This window comes from Salvelinus alpinus, chromosome 15 (assembly GCF_045679555.1).
Source record: "Salvelinus alpinus chromosome 15, SLU_Salpinus.1, whole genome shotgun sequence".
NCBI classification, from domain to species: Eukaryota; Metazoa; Chordata; class Actinopteri; order Salmoniformes; family Salmonidae; genus Salvelinus; species Salvelinus alpinus.
Window position 1 is genome coordinate 50,411,429 of NC_092100.1, and position 18,178 is coordinate 50,429,606.

Here is an 18,178-nt window from a genome sequence, read left to right on the forward strand (position 1 = left end):
ATTCACAAACAGCTTCTGTCCCCAGGTGGGAGAGTGGCTGGTGTCTGGGTGTGTCAGCATCATGCCGTGTTGGGAGTCGTAGGCGTGTCCTCCCAGGCGTAGTGTGGAGCTGCAGACGTCACAGCGGAAACACTCCCTGTGGAAGAAGTGGCCCTCAGCGCTGAGTCGCTCCATCACGTACACACGCTTGGAGCAGAAGTGACACGTGTCACTGCCTCCCAGGTTCTGAGGGACCTCCTTCCGCACGATACACTGTCAGGAGACAGACAACAGCAGCCGGTTAGTGATACAGTGAGAACAATGTAATAGGCAAGCTGTTACCGTAGTTGTCTACTGCTAACAATGAGGATGGTTGAGGGCCATAAAGTGAGTCATTGAGCATTGTTGGTTCTAAACGCAGCAAAAAAAAGAAAGGTCCCTTTTTCAGGTTCCGGTCTTTCAAAGATAATTCGTAAAAATCCAAATAACTTCACAGATCTTCATTGTAAAGGGTTTAAACACCGTTTCCCCACGCTTGCTCAATGACCCATAAACAATTCATGAACACATGTGGAACGGTCGTTAAGACACTAACAGCTTACAGATGATAGGCAATTAAGGTCACAGTTTATGAAAACTTAGGACACTAAAGAGGCCTTTCTACTAACTCTGAAAAACACCAAAAGAAAGATGCCCATGGTCCCTGCGTGAACGTGCCTTAGGCATGCTGCAAGGAGGCATGAGGACTGCAGATGTGGCCAGGGCAACAAATTGCAATGTCCGTAATGTGAGACGCCTAAGACAGTGCTACAGGGAGACAGGACGGACAACTGATCATCCTCACAGTGGCAGAACACCTGAACAGGATTGGTACATCCGAACATCAAAACTGCGGGACAGGTACAGGATGGCAACAACTGCCCGAGTTACACCAGGAACGCACAATCCCTCCATCAGTGCTCAGACTGTCCGCAATAGGCTGAGAGAGGCTGGACTGAGGGCTTGTAGGTCTGTTGTAAGGCAGGTCCTCAACAGACATCACCGGCAACAATGTCGCCTATGGGCACAAACCCACCATCGCTGGACCAGACAGGACTGCACTGAGCACTTTTTCCCCCTCCAGGAGCAACGTTCGGATTTGCGTTTATCGTCGAAAGAATGAGCGTTACACCGAGGCCTGTACTCTGGAGCGGGATCGATTTGGAGGGTCAGTCATGGTCTGGGGTGGTGTGTCACAACATCATCGGCTCTAAGCTTGTTGTCATTGCAGGCAATCTCACCGCTGTGCGTTACAGGGAAGACATCCTCCTCCCTCATGTGGTACCCTTCCTACAGGCTCATTCTGACATGATCCTCCAGCATGACAATGCCACCAGCCATGCTGCACGTTCTGTGTGTGATTTCCTGCAAGACAGGAATGTCAGTGTTCTGCCATGGCCAGCGAAGAGCTCGGATCTCAATCCCATTGAGCACGTCTGAGACCTGTTGGATCGGAGGGTGAGGGCTAGGGCCATTCCCCCCAGAAATGTCCGGGAACTTGCAGGTGCCTTGGTGGAAAAGTGGGGTAACATCTCACAGCAAGAACTGGCAAAGCTGGTGCAGTCCATGAGGAGGAGAGGCACTGCAGTACTTAATGCAGCTGGTGGCCACACCATATACTGACTGTTACTTTTGATTTTGACCCCCCCCTTTGTTCAGGGACACATTATTCCATTTATGTTAGTCATATGTCTGTGGAACTTGCTCAGTTTATGTTTCAGTTGTTGAATCTTATGTTCATACAAATATTTACACATGTTAAGTTTGCTGAAAATAAACGCAGTTGACAGTGAGAGGACGTTTATTTTTTGGCTGAGTTTATATAGCACCCTTTCTTCTAACAGTGTACAATATTAAGTGGTGGTGTGACCACCTAACAAGTCTCAACACCTAACCATAACGTGGATGTTAAGGCAGGCAGTGAGATGGAACTAGTGCAACTGTGGCTGAATAATACAACATGGAATGGGAACTTATTTCCTAATGTGTCATATTAGTAGGGCATTTCTCCAGCCCAGTGAGAGATGATAATGAATCAACAACAGAGATGATGAATCAACAATTCTCGGGACCATAGCAGAGAACTAACTAGTCAAATAGATTGGTTTCACAAAGCTCTACACAAGATTGCATTTCGCTTTGCCTGTATAGTGAGGCAAAGCAAAATGCTGTTCACTGCTCTAGACCTGAAGAGGGGCCAAACACTGTGAACAGGCACCCACATGAGTGCATGGAGTTACTACTGCTGTGGCCCCTGAAGGCCCTTTACACAAAACACCATGGCTCATGACTGGAGAAGTCTCAGTAAGATTCCGGTCAGAATGTTTTACAGTTTACAGTGAACAGCATCATATTTCCTACTAATAACAGATGTAGTATCCTGAAGCAGTAGACATGACTTGATTGTTGTTAAGAAGGTTACCAAAACTCCTGAAGCTTGGGGTGGTAATAGATATAGAGCCCACTTTTTTGTGTGTGTCTTGTGATGTATATTCCCACTGGGCTGTGTTGGCACAAGCATAATCGTTAGTCACACTGTGCTTACCGGCAAGGCATTAGGCCTGTGGTCAGTTTCATAAAGGACGGCTAGAGTTTCAGCCCTAGCACCTATGTGAGAAGAGACCTTCCCAACTGTCCTCTAACAGAACCCAGTCACAGAGGTAGAGGGAGGGAGCAGCACAAAGACATTAAAGGGGGGAAAAAGAGAGGAAGAGGGAAACAGAAAAAGTAAGGATCAGAATAGTGTAGATGAAGGAAAACAAAGACATTTATTTCTACTCAGACATGAGGAGATGCAGAAATCATGCAGACAGTGAAGTTGTTACTCCTACCTGTTTGGCAGGCTTAGAGGGCTCAGCAGGACAGCTTTCAGATTGATCAATTGTTTTTTTAATCATTACGCTTGGTGCAGCACTCCCAGTGCACTAAAACCAATAAAAACATGGTAAGAGTGAGCTGATTTAACATATGTACACTCTAAGAAGCTTCTATTATTTATTTTTTTACATTTCACATTTTTACTGATACCTGTTGGGCAGACTTTAAGGGTTCAGCTCGATAACGCTCCAATCTAATTATTCTACTAGACACTCAGCATTCCCATTGCACTAAAAGCTAAATAAAAGGATGGTCAGAGTGAGCTGACAACAGTGTCTTCTGTTCTCTCGTGTCAACTGTAGAGGGAGATCTTTACTCATACCTGTTCGGTGGACTTTAAAGGGCCAGCTTCGTAACTCTCAAATCGATTGATTGGCTTTTGAATACTTGATCCAGCCCTCCCATTGCACTTAAGTCAGCTCACTGTATTTTTGATGATTTAAGTATTTTTTCCCTCTTTCTTACAAATTAGTTTATTTTTTTACTGAAACCTGTTTGTCAGGCTTGAAGGGTTCAGAATGACAGCTTTCGAATCGATCAATTGACTTTTGAAGGAGTCTACTTTACGAAGCATTCCCGTTGCATTAAAACCAATAACAACATGGCTAGAGTGAGTTGACCGAGTTGAGTCTTTCTTCTATTCTTATACTTCAAATGCATTTCAAATTACTGGTGCCTGTTCGGCAGACATGTCAGGCTTGAAGGGTTCAGCTTGATAACTCACAGGACATTCGATTGGCGTTTGAATGAGTCTACTTTATGCAGCACTTCCATTGCACTAAAACCATAAAAAACATTGTCAGAGTGAGCTGCTATTTTTTAGGTTTGGGCTGGTCAGGACCACAACAAGGCACTGCTAGCGGCAGTCGTTTTTACCTTATAATGATGCACAGGAGATGTTGGGGTAAGAGAAGAGAAGCAAGAAAGGGCAGACGGTTCAGGGACAGGGTGTATTGAAGTGATTTTAGGAACAAAGGCAGATCGATCCGTCTGTAGAAAAAGGGTTCATATCAGAAACGAAATCTCCAAAATATCTAGCTCTTCACATCCCACCCCAAAAATACTGAGGAGATGCAAGCTGAATATAAGTAGGAAGGGAACAATTTGGTCAGAGAAAAATTCAACAGCTCAAACTGACATAACTTTTCTAGTGAAGATATGAATGTTCACTCATTAGTATCATCACGGACCACTTTCATCATGCAGAGAGAAGTCACCTGACCTGGAATTCTCAGAACTGTAACACCATGGAAACAAGACATGCTGCAAGAAAACAACCTCTGCCAACAAATGGATTTAAAATGGATTAAAAACATGCTCCACTCTCAGTAAAATGTGAGTAGGTTTGACTGGTGACATTGTATCCTTCTAAACAGTCTGAGACGGTCAAACAGAACTTGTGTACAGGGTCAAACATACTGTGCCTCATTTCCTTAGATGGGGTTAGACAGGCAGGCAGGCAGGCAGGCAGGCAGGCAGGCAGGCAGGCAGGCAGGCAGGCGAGGGGAGGTGCTACACTTTCACCTTATACTCTTTCACTAGAGGAGTCTCGGACTCAGGAAACATAGAACGCAGAAGCACAGCCCTCTCCTTTATACTCTTCCTGTTAAATTCCCCGGTAGTTACGGTTTGCAATTTTTTCTTTAGAACAACAACAAGGAAAGGAAAGAAAAGCAAGTGTGAAAGTCAGAAACGGCAAGAAGTAGGCAAATAAATACTGAACAGCAAACATAATCCATAGTAAAGCTGATGTGGGGTATGGCAATTTTGTATCTTTTGAACAATTCTGTTTTTGTTGCCGAGTTGTGCTGTCTGCTAGACTTTTGTGGATAAGGCACATGTGGATTTACTATTTTGAATGGGCATAAAAATCTATTTCCACGCAAAAAAAAATGTTTTACTGTGAGAGTGCAGAAGGCATAGCTGTGAATGGGACTAACATGGTATGTCCAGACAGATATAAATGGAGGCTCATTGTCACCTGGCTCATCTTTTGCTCCAGCTTCTCTAGGCGCTGGCCCATCCCCGTGGGGTCAGGAGAAGGTTGTTCTGGGTAATCTACGTCATCTGGGGTTTCGGTGTGTGGAATCCACACTCTCTGCTGCACCAAGTCTGCGCGCGGAGAGGCCTGTGTTTGATCATCATGAGGAGGACTCCAGGACCTTGTTGGAACGTGAAGGGGAGTCGGTTGCGCCACGGCTGCAGGCTCTTCTAAGAGTCGCATATAGATAGACGGCTGAAAGCAGATATACACACAAAGCAATGTGTAAAGCAGCACGGACCTCCAACCAGTAGAGGGCAAACCTCCAGGGTGGCGTAAAAGGGGTGTCTTTTCAATGACTCTTGGTCTAGAAGACTATTGGTTATTTTGTTAACATAGGCTCTATGTTAGGGGGGGGTTATTGAGTTTACGATGCAGCGGCTGACCCTTCATGGTCTCAACACACACCAGATTGACGTGACTGTACCTGCCACTTGGGGCGTGGGGGTGGAGGCGAGGGAGGGGGCTGTTCCTTGGGCTTAGCGAAGCGACGGTTCGCCATCATATCCAGAGAAGGAGATGAAGGACGGCTTGAATCAGAGTCTGAGTTCAAATCAGACTGACAGAGCAGCAGACACGAGATAAGGCAGGATGGGAAGGACAAGCAGGAGGAATAGGAGAAGAAAAAATTATAAAGTAGTGCAGAATGATTTGTTTCTGTAGTTCCATTCAAAACCACGCCCTGCCGTCATCCACCCATTGCATAAAGTGTAATGGGTCTGATCCTGAATGCTGATTGGTTAAAACCGCATTCCAGCCGGTGTCTATTCCACAAGTTACCACAGGCTAAATCTATGACATTAAAATGCCTATTTACTCTATTCCATCTGACTGAGCAATCCACTGTCTCTTCAGCCCAGACAGGTCATTTCAAAAATGTGATCTCCACTATAAAAAGCATTATATGTTTTAACCAACATTTACTTTAACAGATTTGTATAAACCTTACTGTCTGCTTTTCTCAGCCAGTCGAAATCATGAGTCAGTTCTTTGTATATATCAATAAAAATGATGCTATCAATAGAAAACAGGCAAAACAAAATGAAGTGCAGCTAGTTTGCAGTCTTTCCCGCTTCAGTTTGAAACGATTGTTGGCTAGCTCCTCTGAATAACAGTGTCTTGACGAGAGAGCACATTTTCTACGCCAGGCAAAGTCGCGCATTGTTAGCTCAATGTTATGGATGTTGCCAAATAAATGTCACTAGAAAACAGCTTAAACAAATGCAGCTACTTTGCTGTTATTCTGGCTGCACTGTTTAACATGACTGTAAATTATGTTGGCTAGCTAGCAAGCAAGGGATAAGAACGTTGCCAGCCAGTATGGCAATGGAACATTTAGAACGAACGACTGGGTCGCGTCCATAAATACAGAACAACCGGGTCGCGTCCATAAATACAGAACAACCGGGTCGCGTCTCTGGCAACCGAACTGATAGAACGAAGAACCAGCCGGCTTAGTTAACAACCCTAGATTTGTGTTGGGACTACAGTATATCTTGTGGAAGGATGAAATGGTATGAATAAATTCATCATAATATATTTTTTACATTAAAATATGTAAATCATTATTTGAATATGTTGGTAACCCGTTGTATAAAAGTGATAATACCCTTGAACCGGTGTTTGGAGGATATATTGGTACGGCTTGCCGGCCCTCCACTTTGTCTCGGGCATAACAACAGCCGTGCCAATATTTACCTCCAAATATCAGCTTCTCTGGCATTATCGCTTAAGTATATGTACCATAACCATACCATATCTATGGTATTCCACACCATAACCAGACAGAGCCACTCAGTCCTTTGATGGGGCTTCACAGGCAGATTATACTGTATTCACTTCTTCATCAAGCTTCCAAATGCACAACCTGCTTTCTTTAATCCTATAATCCAGGGACAGCCTCTTCTGGTGGAGTAGCTCATTTTACTGTGACTAATGTAGCGGTCGATATACTAGAAGTATGTTATTGGTGGAAGTAAAACGATACAGTAAATTCATCTTCAATCTCTTCATAGCTTTCTTGACCATAACCAATAAACTATACCTCGTCAAAACTTTGCACTCAAACTGTACCCAAGGGTAGTGGCTGTGGCGGATTTGTCCCATTTTACAGTCTTACAACACAATGGGCTATATTCAAACATGATTATGGTGGCAGTGACGTTGCAGAATTGGATACAAGGACATAAGTGCTCTCCCCTGACATAAAAGCAGGTCCATGAAATGAATTTCATCCATTTCCAAACTCTCTCAGAATGTTATGTACCATAGAGAACAAGTAGGTTCCACAGAGCCTTCATTATCTGAAATTTCAACAAAAACATTACCTGTGTATGATTAAACCCCCGCCCCACACGGCAGCAAGTACTATACAAAAGTACAGATTTCTAAAATCAGATATGATCAACCAACAGAAGAGTCTTACAGTAACCATCAGCACTGAGGGCATCGCCAGTTTATTGTCTGTATTTGACTTTACAATGTGTTGCCCCCCCCCCATTGTCTCTACACAGCACAGTGTACAGGGACCTTGACCCCTCTAGTCAGAGTACTGTACACCTGGAGCTGCTCACCTTATTGCGCAGGGAACTGCCGGGCGATGCATTCTCCTCAAACTTGGCCAGTAGCTGTGTGGCCATTGAGCGCACTTTATTCTGCTCCCCGCCGTCACCTGCAGGGGGGGCACTCTGACAGGACAACTGACAGGACAATGAATGATCAGTCCCTTTATCAACATTAAAATGGCTGCATCTAAGGCCATACTGGTGATAGAGATATGCTTGTTGTAGCCACTAACACACCTCCTCTAAATAGGTGCTGCCCTTTCTTCGTCTTTTGTTCATCGGGTCGTTCTCCTCCAGCTTACCGTTATCCTGAGGAAAAGGTAGTACAAAACAGACCTAAAAAACAACTTTCTTCAGTCATTCACGTCACAGTCAAAGGTTATCGAGTGTGAGGGTAATCATTAAGAAAGTATGCCTTGTAAGATGTAGATCATCTAGGTCTCAGTCTTGTTCACATACAGTACCTTATCTAATCTACATTTCAATTACTTCTTGTCGTCATTTATTGGCACATAGGAATTCCTTTCATCTGTCATGTAAACATGCACCTATTTTGACACACACACTTTACGTAGGCTAAATCGCATTTACATGGAGGCCTTTGTTGTTGCAATGCTTTCATTTTAAAGCCTGTAGATGGGTGAGGAGAGGGTGAGCTCACGGTACCTTTGGGATCCTTTTTTTGGGCTGTGTTCGGTTCATTAAGTTGTAAACCGAGTATGCAGACTCCGATGAATACGCTTTGTTGTTCTCATCCGTTTCCCTTGTACCTGTAACAAAGCATAGCAGTGTGTTGTTATGGGTGCTTTGGTAGAGGACATACTCTAATACGCACACTGTAATAAACCAGCCCTCTGAGCCTAGGTCAAGCCAAATCAAAAGGGTAACCAGATAGAGTAATGTGAAAATAAACCCCCAAAACAGTAGTATCCACAATTCAAAACAGATTCCTTTTGATTAAATCACCAAGTGTCAGAAACTATGAGGGCATTACAATAGTATTTTAAGTGAAGGAATTCTCAGCCATTTAACATAAACTCCTACTGTATTCTACAAAAGGGCAGCCCTATAGATCATAGAGGCATTATTATTACCATGGCCCTGTGAGATGACCTGAACTGGGGCCCGAATGCATTTCTTACATACCACACCCTCATAACTGACCCCGTTGTGTAACATGCTAACTTCTCACGAGTCACCAACCCTGATCCGGTAGCACCCCCCACCCCACTGAGTAGCATAGCTAGCATAGCGTCACAAGTAACTTGTAGCATCTAAATATCATTAAATCACAAGTCTAAGACACCAGATGAAAGATACAGGTCTTGTGAATAAAGCCACCATTTCAGATTTTTAAAATGTTTTACAGGGAAGACACAATATGTAAATCTATTAGCTAACCACATTAGCAAAGGACACGATATTTTTACTCCCAACAGCTTTTTCCTGCGTCAGTAGCTATCACTAATTCGACTAAATAAAAATATATATAGCCACTAACCAAGAAACAACTTCATAAGATGACAGTCTGATAACATATTTATGGTATAGCATAGTTTTTTTTTGGAAAAATGTGCATTTGTCAGGTATAAATCACAGTTCTACATTGCAGCTGCAATCTGAAATAGTGCTGACCCAGCCAGAACAATTACAGAGACCAACGTCATATAACGAATTACTCATCTTAAAACATTTCAGAAAAATACACAGCGTACAGATATTGAAAGCCCAACATCTGGTGAATCCAAACAATATTTCAGATTTATGAAATGTTTTATAACGAAAACAAAATGTAGCGCTAAATTAGCATAGCTATACCAGGCAGATTCGGCTAGGCGCCCACGGCCAGTTCACATGCACAACAGATATGATATAACATCGTAAATTGGGTCTTACTATGGCTGATCTTTCATCAGAATGTTGATCAAAGTGTCCTTTGTCAAGATGAGTCGTTGGTTCCGTTCAGAATTGTTCCTTTCCCACTCCATTTAGCACAGGTACCGGTCGAGTGGCACGGATCTCTCAAACGTAAAAAAATTCAGACAACGGAACACCACAAAACTCCCGAAAAAATTCAAATAATCTGATTAAACTATATTGAAAAAACATACATTACGATGATCTGGTCACATGTATCAAACAAACTTCGAGACGGAGATAGTTTTCATCCATAATGGCCGCACAACAGAAGACAATCGCAGCTACAATTCGCACGATTTAGACAACCGGAAGTTGTCGGTCACGCCAAAGAATTAGCTCTCATTTCACGTCAGTCCCAGATAAACAAGATATTTTTCCTCTGACGTCCTCTTGACACCCAGAGGAAGGCCAATGAGGTGTGTTTCGGGTCATAGGGGGCACGACCATATATAGGCAGAGCGTTGAAGCTGGCATACACATCTTGCTTTTTTCTTCTTGGTCATGGAAAGTGCTGTCAAATGACTTCTGTATCACTCAGAGACAAAATTGAAACGGTTTTAGAAACTAGAGATTGTTTTCTTTCCAATGGTATTATTTATATGCATATAGTAATAATTGAATAAGAGGCAGTTTAATCTGTAGAGCAAATTATGCTAATGGGAAAATAGCACCCCCTGTATTCTCAAGAACTAATCTTATCCCATCATGACAGATGAAAAAAAAAAAAAAAAAAAACGCCCAGTCACACACTATCCTCATTAAGTTCAATCTTTAGCTCAATCGAACCTTCAAAATCCTGCTAACAAATCATACCTCAGGAGTAGTAAAACTCCAGTTATGGAGTAGTTTATGGAAAATAGGTAGTATATACAGTGGGGAGAACAAGTATTTGATAACCTGCAAAATCGGCAGTGTTTCCTACTTACAAAGCACGTAGAGGTCTGTCATTTTTATCATAGGTACACTTCTACTGTGAGAGTCGGAATCTAAAACAAAAATCCAGAAAATCACATTGTATGATTTTTAAGTAATTAATTTGCATTTTATTGCATGACATAAGTATTTGATACATCAGAAAAGCAGAACTTAATATTTGGTACAGAAACCTTTGTTTGCAATTACAGAGATCATACGTTTCCTGTAGTTCTTGACCAGGTTTGCACACACTGCAGCAGGGATTTTGGCCCACTCCTCCATACAGACCTTCTCCAGATCTTTCAGGTTTCGGGGCTGTCGCTGGGCAATACGGACTTTCAGCTCCCTCCAAAGATTTTCTATTGGGTTCAGGTCTGGAGACTGGCTAGGCCACTCCAGGACCTTGAGATGCTTCTTACGGAGGCACTCCTTAGTTGCCCTGGCTGTCTGTTTCGAGTCGTTGTCATGCTGGAAGACCCAGCCACGACCCATCTTCAATGCTCTTACTGAGGGAAGGAGGTTGTTGGCCAAGATCTCGCGATACATGGCCCCATCCATCCTCCCCTCAATACGGTAGAGTCGTCATGTCCCCTTTGCAGAAAAGCATCCCCAAAGAATGATGTTTCCACCTCCATGCTTCACGGTTGGGATGGTGTTCTTGGGGTTGTACTCATCCTTCTTCTTCCTCCAAACACGGCGAGTGGAGTTTAGACCAAAAAGCTCTATTTTTGTCTCATCAGACCACATGACCTTCTCCCATTCCTCCTCTGGATCATCCAGATGGTCATTGGCAAACTTCAGATGGGCCTGGACATGCGCTGGCTTGAGCAGGGGGACCTTGCGTGCGCTGCAGGATTTTAATCCATGACGGCGTAGTGTGTTACTAATGGTTTTCTTTGAGACTGTGGTCCCAGCTCTCTTCCGGTCATTGACCAGGTCCTGCCGTGTAGTTCTGGGCTGATCCCTCACCTTCCTCATGATCATTGATGCCCCACGAGGTGAGATCTTGCATGGAGCCCCAGACCGAGGGTGATTGACCGTCATCTTGAACTTCTTCCATTTTCTAATAATTGCACCAACAGTTGTTGCCTTCTCACCAAGCTGCTTGCCTATTGTCCTGTAGCCCATCCCAGCCTTGTGTAGGTCTACAATTTTAACCCTGATGTCCTTACACAGCTCTCTGGTCTTGGCCATTGTGGAAGAACTCAGGTTGGAGTCTGTTTGATTGAGTGTGTGGACAGGTGTCTTTTATACAGGTAACGAGTTCAAACAGTTGCAGTTAATACAGGTAATGAGTGGAGAACAGGAGGGCTTCTTAAAGAAAAACTAACAGGTCTGTGAGAGCCGGAATTCTTACTGGTTGGTAGGTGATCAAATACTTATGTCATGCAATAAAATGCAAATTAATTACTTAAAAATCATACAATGTGATTTTCTGGATTTTTGTTTTAGATTCCGTCTCTCACAGTTAAAGTGTACCTATGATAAAAATTACAGACCTCTACATGCTTTGTAAGTAGGAAAACCTGCAAAATCGGCAGTGTATCAAATACTTGTTCTCCCCACTGTATATATACACTGCTCAAAAGAATAAAGGGAACACTAAAATAACACATCCTAGATCTGAATGAATGAAATATTCTTGTTAAATACTTTTTTCTTTACATAGTTGAATGTGCTGACAACAAAATCACACAAAAATGATCAATGGAAATCAAATTTATCAACCCATGGAGGTCTGGATTTGGAGTCACACTCAAAATTAAAGTGGAAAACCACACTACAGGCGGATCCAACTTTGATGTAATGTCCTTAAAACAAGTCAAAATGAGGCTCAGTAGTGTGTGTGGCCTCCACGTGCCTGTATGACCTCCCTACAATGCCTGGGCATGCTCCTGATGAGGTGGCGGATGGTCTCCTGAGGGATCTCCTCCCAGACCTTGACTAAAGCATCCGCCAACACCTGGACAGTCTGTGGTGCAACGTGGCTTTGGTGGATGGAGCGAGACATGATGTCCCAGATGTGCTCAATTGGATTCAGGTCTGGGGAACGGGCGGGCCAGTCCATAGCATCAATGCCTTCCTCTTGCAGGAACTGCTGACACACTCCAGCCACATGAGGTATTTGGTCAATAACAAAAGTTTCTCAATACTTTGTTATATACCCTTTGTTGGCAATGACAGAGGTCAAACGTTTTCTGTAAGTCTTCACACACTGTTGCTGGTATTTTGGCCCATTCAACCATGCAGATCTCCAATAGAGCAGTGATGTTTTGGGGCTGTTGCTGGGCAACACGGACTTTCAACTCCCTCCAAAGATTTCCTATGGGGTTGAGATCTGGAGACTGGCTAGGCCACTCCAGAACCTTGAAATAGTACCGAGTGGAGGACAGAGGAGCCTCTTAAAGAAGAAGTTACAGGTCTGTGAGAGCCAGAAATCTTGCTTGTTTGTAGGTGACCAAATACTTATTTTCCACCATAATTTGCAAATAAATTCATTAAAAATCCTACAATGTGATTTTCTGGATTTTTTTTTCTCATTTTGTCTGTCATAGTTGAAGTGTACCTATGATGCAAATTACAGGCCTCTCTCATCTTTTTAAGTGGGAGAACTTGCACAATTGATGGCTGACTAAATACTTTTTTGCCCCACTGTATATATATCCCCAGGGATTATTGTTTCTGTTTCATATCTGTGTGCTGTTAGTGTTTCTTGTTTTGTATTATGTTTATTTTATTAAAAACACTCACTCCCTGAACTTGCTTCCCGACTCTCAGCCCACATCGTTACATCAGGAAACAGACTCTTGCGCTACTGCAGGAACTGTTCTGTAGTGTGTGTAGTCTCCCTAGACATCTGGGTCGCCTCCCACAATTTTCAAAATGTTCCGGCGTTCATGTCTGTACTTAATAGAACATCAGTTTGGCACGACGCCAGGTCAGCGGAGTCAATCACCACCTTCCGGAGACACCTGAAACCCCACCTCTTTAAGGAATACCTAGGATAGGATTAAGTAATCCTTCTAACCCCCCCCCCCTTAAAAGAGTTAGATGCACTATTGTAAAGTGGTTGTTCCACTGGATATCATAAGGTGAATGCACCAATTTGTAAGTCGCTCTGGATAAGAGCGTCTGCTAAATGACTTAAATGTAAATGTAAATGTAAATAGAGGAACTGTGTCACTGCCTACAGAACCTTATCCACTTGAATAAAATACAAAAACAGTAGCTAGCAGGATGGAGCTCAGAGGTTATTTTGAACCTTTTCACGCATGAGTTCCAAATATCTCTAAAGGTCACGCCCAGTGTGAGTTTTTGTTATGCTTGTGATGTCAGAATGCACTCACTGTTCCAAAATGTGATTGTTATACAACAGGACAGTTAACCCGCGCTGCCCTCAAACCAAGACACACGCTGCCTGCTAATTATCTACAGGCTATATTTCAACTTGTCAATTTGAAATAATTTAACAAGTTTCTTCCAACAACAGTTTGAATTGAGTGTGATTGAGTGTGTTCCGCCTCCTCATTAAATTCGCATAGAAGTAGCCCATTTCACCGTTGTGGACAATTTATGTTTGATGCTTTACTGAACCGGACAAACTTCTAACTTTCGATGAGAGCCCAAGCACTTCCCCAGTGTTTCCCCAGATCAAGTATGCAGACATTTGCATGAACTTTTTCCCCCTGGCACATTTTCTGGCAGGCTCTCGCATTGCCTTCATTGTTGTTCTCCTTACAAATAATAACTTTGGACATGTGTGCGTTCCTATCAAAGTAAGTGCCTTATTTTCAGTATATCGTGTTTGCGTTTCTACTGTATGTATATATGGAGCATAATGTATTTACTGTTTTATTCACGTTTTCATGCACTGGTGACAAATTATGCATTCGGACTCTTGCATTGACTATAACGGACACGTGTGTAAAATGCCTTTTTGAAGGTTGTACTGATTATGATGAGCTAATGCAAAGATATTTGCCAGCTATTTTGGTTACAAGGTTGTTGACATTATAAAAGGCATTCTGGGTGTCTTGTAAAAGTCTGTCAGACCAAAGATGTTATAATAAAATGAGTAAACGTCCGGAAGTGAATGATGGTAAACGACGCACGATGAATTGTAAATAGTCGTTTCTATAGCTAATTCATATTATGGTTTCTGTCAGCCGAGAGTTCTGTAAATATGACCGCTTGTGTTAGGTCAATCTTTTCTCAGCGCTAGGACTACTGTAGCTTACTGTACATTTTCCAGTTTGAATGATTGTGTTATGCTGTCGCAACTTCTGTGAATGTCTGAGCATTGCATCCAAAAATAAACTGGTCACATTCAGGACATAAGGTTGTAAGGACTGTGTTTGTGCAAAAATGTTTGTGAAAAAAAGTGTTGCCAGCTCAAACGCTGACTGTTGCGCCAATCGAAACTGGACATTCTGAATCACATTGATTTGAGAGTACGCTGTAGAGACCACTGTAGAATGATCACACCCGTGTGTTGGTACGCGTCAAAGGGTTAATGTCTGCATTTCGCAAGTGGCTAGTTTGCCTCAACTACCTCCACTAAAACCACTGCAAAGGTTTTGCCTGCAAACGTTGGTTTCGAATAGCGACCTTCTGGCATGTCTGCCTCATGATTTGTTGTAAGAGTTTTCAGACTGAAGCGAGTTCACCCAGGAACAATCCCCCCCCCCCCCTTTCCGAAATTGCCAAAAGACGAATTTCTGTTTCCTAGGGTCTGGTTTTCGAGACTGTGTGAGGCATCAGAGGTGTGAGAGAAAGACCCAGAACAGCAGCCTACCAGTGATGGATGCAGGCGAGTTGCGGAACATCTCGTAAAGCTTGGATATGTACAGCACCATCATCAGCTTGTCTGGGTCCTGGTCCAGAGCCATCTCCTTCCCCGTGGTCACAGGCTGGATACCAAACTCATGCTCTACTAGGTCAAAGGCCAGCTGGTTGTTCTTGGCCGAGTCCTTCTCATTCAGGGAGTCAAATTCACTAGGATGGAGAGAGATACAGAGAAGAGGCATCAGGTTCACATCCGGTAAGACCTTAATAAAGTTGTTTCCCCTATGGAGTGAGAATGTTAGCCCAAAAACAGTTTGTTGATAAGCATTCAAATGTTGGTTTAATGCTGCATTTTATAATCATTACACTTTCCGCACCACCAGACTGAAAGGTGATGTCTAAGGCCCTTAGCAACAGCCCATAGTAATGTTATAAACAGATTGTAAACACATTTCCTTTCCATGAAAAGGATTTAATTCAGAACGGACTGTCGAATCACATCTACCTGTGACACAGAATGGGGGGGGGGGGGGGCAATCGGGAGCAAGAGCCAGAGTGATGAGGTCATCACGGCTGCACCTCCTCAGCCCACACTAATTTTGACTCACACAAAGACGACTTGAGCAGGCCAAATTCACAGAGCATAAAGGATAAAAACACCCACTTGTTATTTAGGTAAGATGGAAACACTTCAGGGCGTGGAGTTCCTCAACAGTGCCATCAGTATCTAATACTGTTAGTACAAATGTTTTATACACATAATTGGGCGTGCAATATGAAAGCCAAACCAGATTGCTCACTTTCTTTTTTTGTGTGGTTTAGGCCATTTCTCTATTTAGACAAATCTAGTTGTTGCCCGCCAAGGTCAGTACACATAGTACAGTTCCTAATTTATGAATCCCACACCTAGAGTTTAAACAGAAGGGTTGTCTACAATATAATCAATATCACTGTTCACATTTTCAACTGCATAACATGTGACGGACCCAAAGGCAGTGCATGACCATAGACAAGATGATAATCAGTGTGTGCCTTGATGGTGCCAATAAGACCATGACTGTGTGTGTAATATATATATATATATATATATATATGTATGTATGTATGTATATATATATATATATACACACATACACACACACAGTGCCTTAAGAAAGTATTCACATCCCTTTACTTTTGCCACATTCTGTGTTATTTTAAAATTCAGACTAAGGAGTAAAAGTGTGCTTAACAAGTTACATAATATATTGCGTCGATCCACTATATGTAATAAGTGTTCAACATGATTTTGTTTATGACTACCTCATCTCTGTAACCCAAACATACAGATTAATGGTAAGGTCCCTCAGTCAAGCAGTGAATTTCAAACAGATTCAACCACAAAGACCAGGGAGGTTTTCCAATGCCTCGCAAAGGACACCTATTGGTAGACTGGTATTAAAAAAAAGCAGACATTGAATATCCCTTTGAGCATGGTGAAGTTATTCATTAAACTTTGGATGGTGTATCAATACACCCAGTCACTCACTACAAAGATACAGGCGTCCTTCCTAACTCGGTTACCGCTCAGGTATTTCACCACGAGGCCAATGGTGACTTTAAAACAGTTTAACAGCTGTGATAGGAGATAACTGAGGATGGATAAACAACATTGCAGTTACTCCACAATATTAACCTAATTGACGAGTGAAAAGAGGGAAGACTGGAATGAGGTTGACACGCTGTAGAGGGCCGAGTGGCCACGGGTTTTCGCTTCTCCCTTGTATTCAATTGGTAAATTAAGGTCACTGATTACTAAGGAACTTCCATCACCTGGTTGTGTAGGTCTTAATTGAAAGAAGAAGAAAAAACACCAGACACTAGGCCCTTTGAAGTTATGCAATAAGAAGAGGGGGAGGAGGGGGTAGAGAGAGAAGAGTAGAGGGAGAGAAGTTGGTGTGAGAGAGGCTGGCATCAGTTGCTGGGACCAATACTATCTGTATAGTGATCCTGACGACCAAGGCCGGGTCAGCTACACTAGCTGCCTATCAAGGTAGCTGGGTTTTCTTGAGGGCTTGAACGCAGCCCGGGATGCGATTAGCCATTGTGGCTGGGACTGCGGATTATCCCGGGCTTGTGACAGTGAAGATCCCTGCTGTTTGTTGTTCTTGTTTCCAATCTTCCCGGCGATCTACCCTGACGAACTGCGGGGAGTAACAGCGTAACCTACCATGACAAAGACCAAAGCAGGCAGGAGTACCGTTGAGGACAGTGGTGTTTCTATCACAGGTGAAAGATCTTTTAAACTAACAAAAATAGTTGTCCGTCATTGTTATCGAGGTGCAATCAAGGCGGAACAACATGGTTGTGGATGGAACTGCAGAATCTCCACAGTGGTCAAAGTTTCTGAGGTTCAAGGACAAGGTAGCTGTTCTGGAAAGAGCCAAGAACTTGAGAGGAACGTACATCTTCCTCAACGAGGACTATCCTCAAGCTGTGCGCCAGAAGAGGAAAGAACTTATCCCAGCCATGAAAGCTGCCAGAGCGCGTGGGGACATTACTTAGATCTGCTATGACAGGCTCATAGCCCACCCTCCCTCTCTCCCAAAAGCCGTGAAAGGATGAGAGCCAAGCCTATGGGTTCGTAGCTTCAACCCCGCAGCACACACACACACACACACACACACACACACACCAATTGATGAATGGACTGCTGAATGTATATATTTTCTCTTGCCTTGTTTATTCTTTTCCATATGTCGCTCTTATAAGCTACCCAGGAAAAGGATGAAAATATCCCATATCAATATATTTATCCTTAGAAATAAGGTTCATGAAATCAATAACATTTATATAGACATGTCTGAGACTAATTCGTTTGATGATAGAGCAGCAGCAATACAAGTGTATAACATATATAGAAGAGACAGGAATGCTTATGGGGGAGGTGTTGCTGTATATATTCAGAGCCACTGCCCTGTAATGCTTAGAGAAGATCTTACGTCAAGGGATATTGGTTACAGGTTCACCTGGCACATCTAAAGCCTCGGGGTATTGCTATCGGCCACCGCTAAAAATG

At 43.0% G+C, this 18,178-nt stretch overlaps 1 protein-coding gene and 1 long non-coding RNA gene across 10 annotated transcripts in view; one reads left to right on the forward strand and one right to left on the reverse strand.

Moving 5' to 3' along the window:
* Nucleotides 1-18,178, reverse strand: part of LOC139540285 (F-actin-monooxygenase mical2b-like) — an 82,660-nt gene that overhangs the window by 18,889 nt on the left and 45,593 nt on the right. For 3 of the 9 annotated variants that reach the window (XM_071344012.1, XM_071344011.1, XM_071344019.1), the window contains exons 13-23: nucleotides 15,131-15,330; nucleotides 8,167-8,270; nucleotides 7,738-7,809; nucleotides 7,510-7,635; nucleotides 5,364-5,495; nucleotides 4,877-5,131; nucleotides 4,420-4,536; nucleotides 3,772-3,885; nucleotides 2,850-2,942; nucleotides 2,564-2,656; nucleotides 66-252 (exon numbers count right to left, since the gene is read on the reverse strand). In XM_071344012.1, coding sequence (XP_071200113.1) covers nucleotides 66-252; nucleotides 2,564-2,656; nucleotides 2,850-2,942; nucleotides 3,772-3,885; nucleotides 4,420-4,536; nucleotides 4,877-5,131; nucleotides 5,364-5,495; nucleotides 7,510-7,635; nucleotides 7,738-7,809; nucleotides 8,167-8,270; nucleotides 15,131-15,330 — 1,493 coding nt within the window. The remainder of the gene's footprint in view (nucleotides 1-65; nucleotides 253-2,563; nucleotides 2,657-2,849; nucleotides 2,943-3,771; nucleotides 3,886-4,419; nucleotides 4,537-4,876; nucleotides 5,132-5,363; nucleotides 5,496-7,509; nucleotides 7,636-7,737; nucleotides 7,810-8,166; nucleotides 8,271-15,130; nucleotides 15,331-18,178) is intronic. The other 6 variants (XM_071344013.1, XM_071344015.1, XM_071344014.1 and 3 more) reach the window with 6 other exon arrangements.
* Nucleotides 1-18,178, forward strand: part of LOC139540287 (uncharacterized) — a 43,223-nt gene that overhangs the window by 10,881 nt on the left and 14,164 nt on the right. The window contains exons 2-3 of the long non-coding RNA XR_011668152.1: nucleotides 26-279; nucleotides 15,065-15,376. This is a non-coding gene — a long non-coding RNA (uncharacterized lncRNA). The remainder of the gene's footprint in view (nucleotides 1-25; nucleotides 280-15,064; nucleotides 15,377-18,178) is intronic.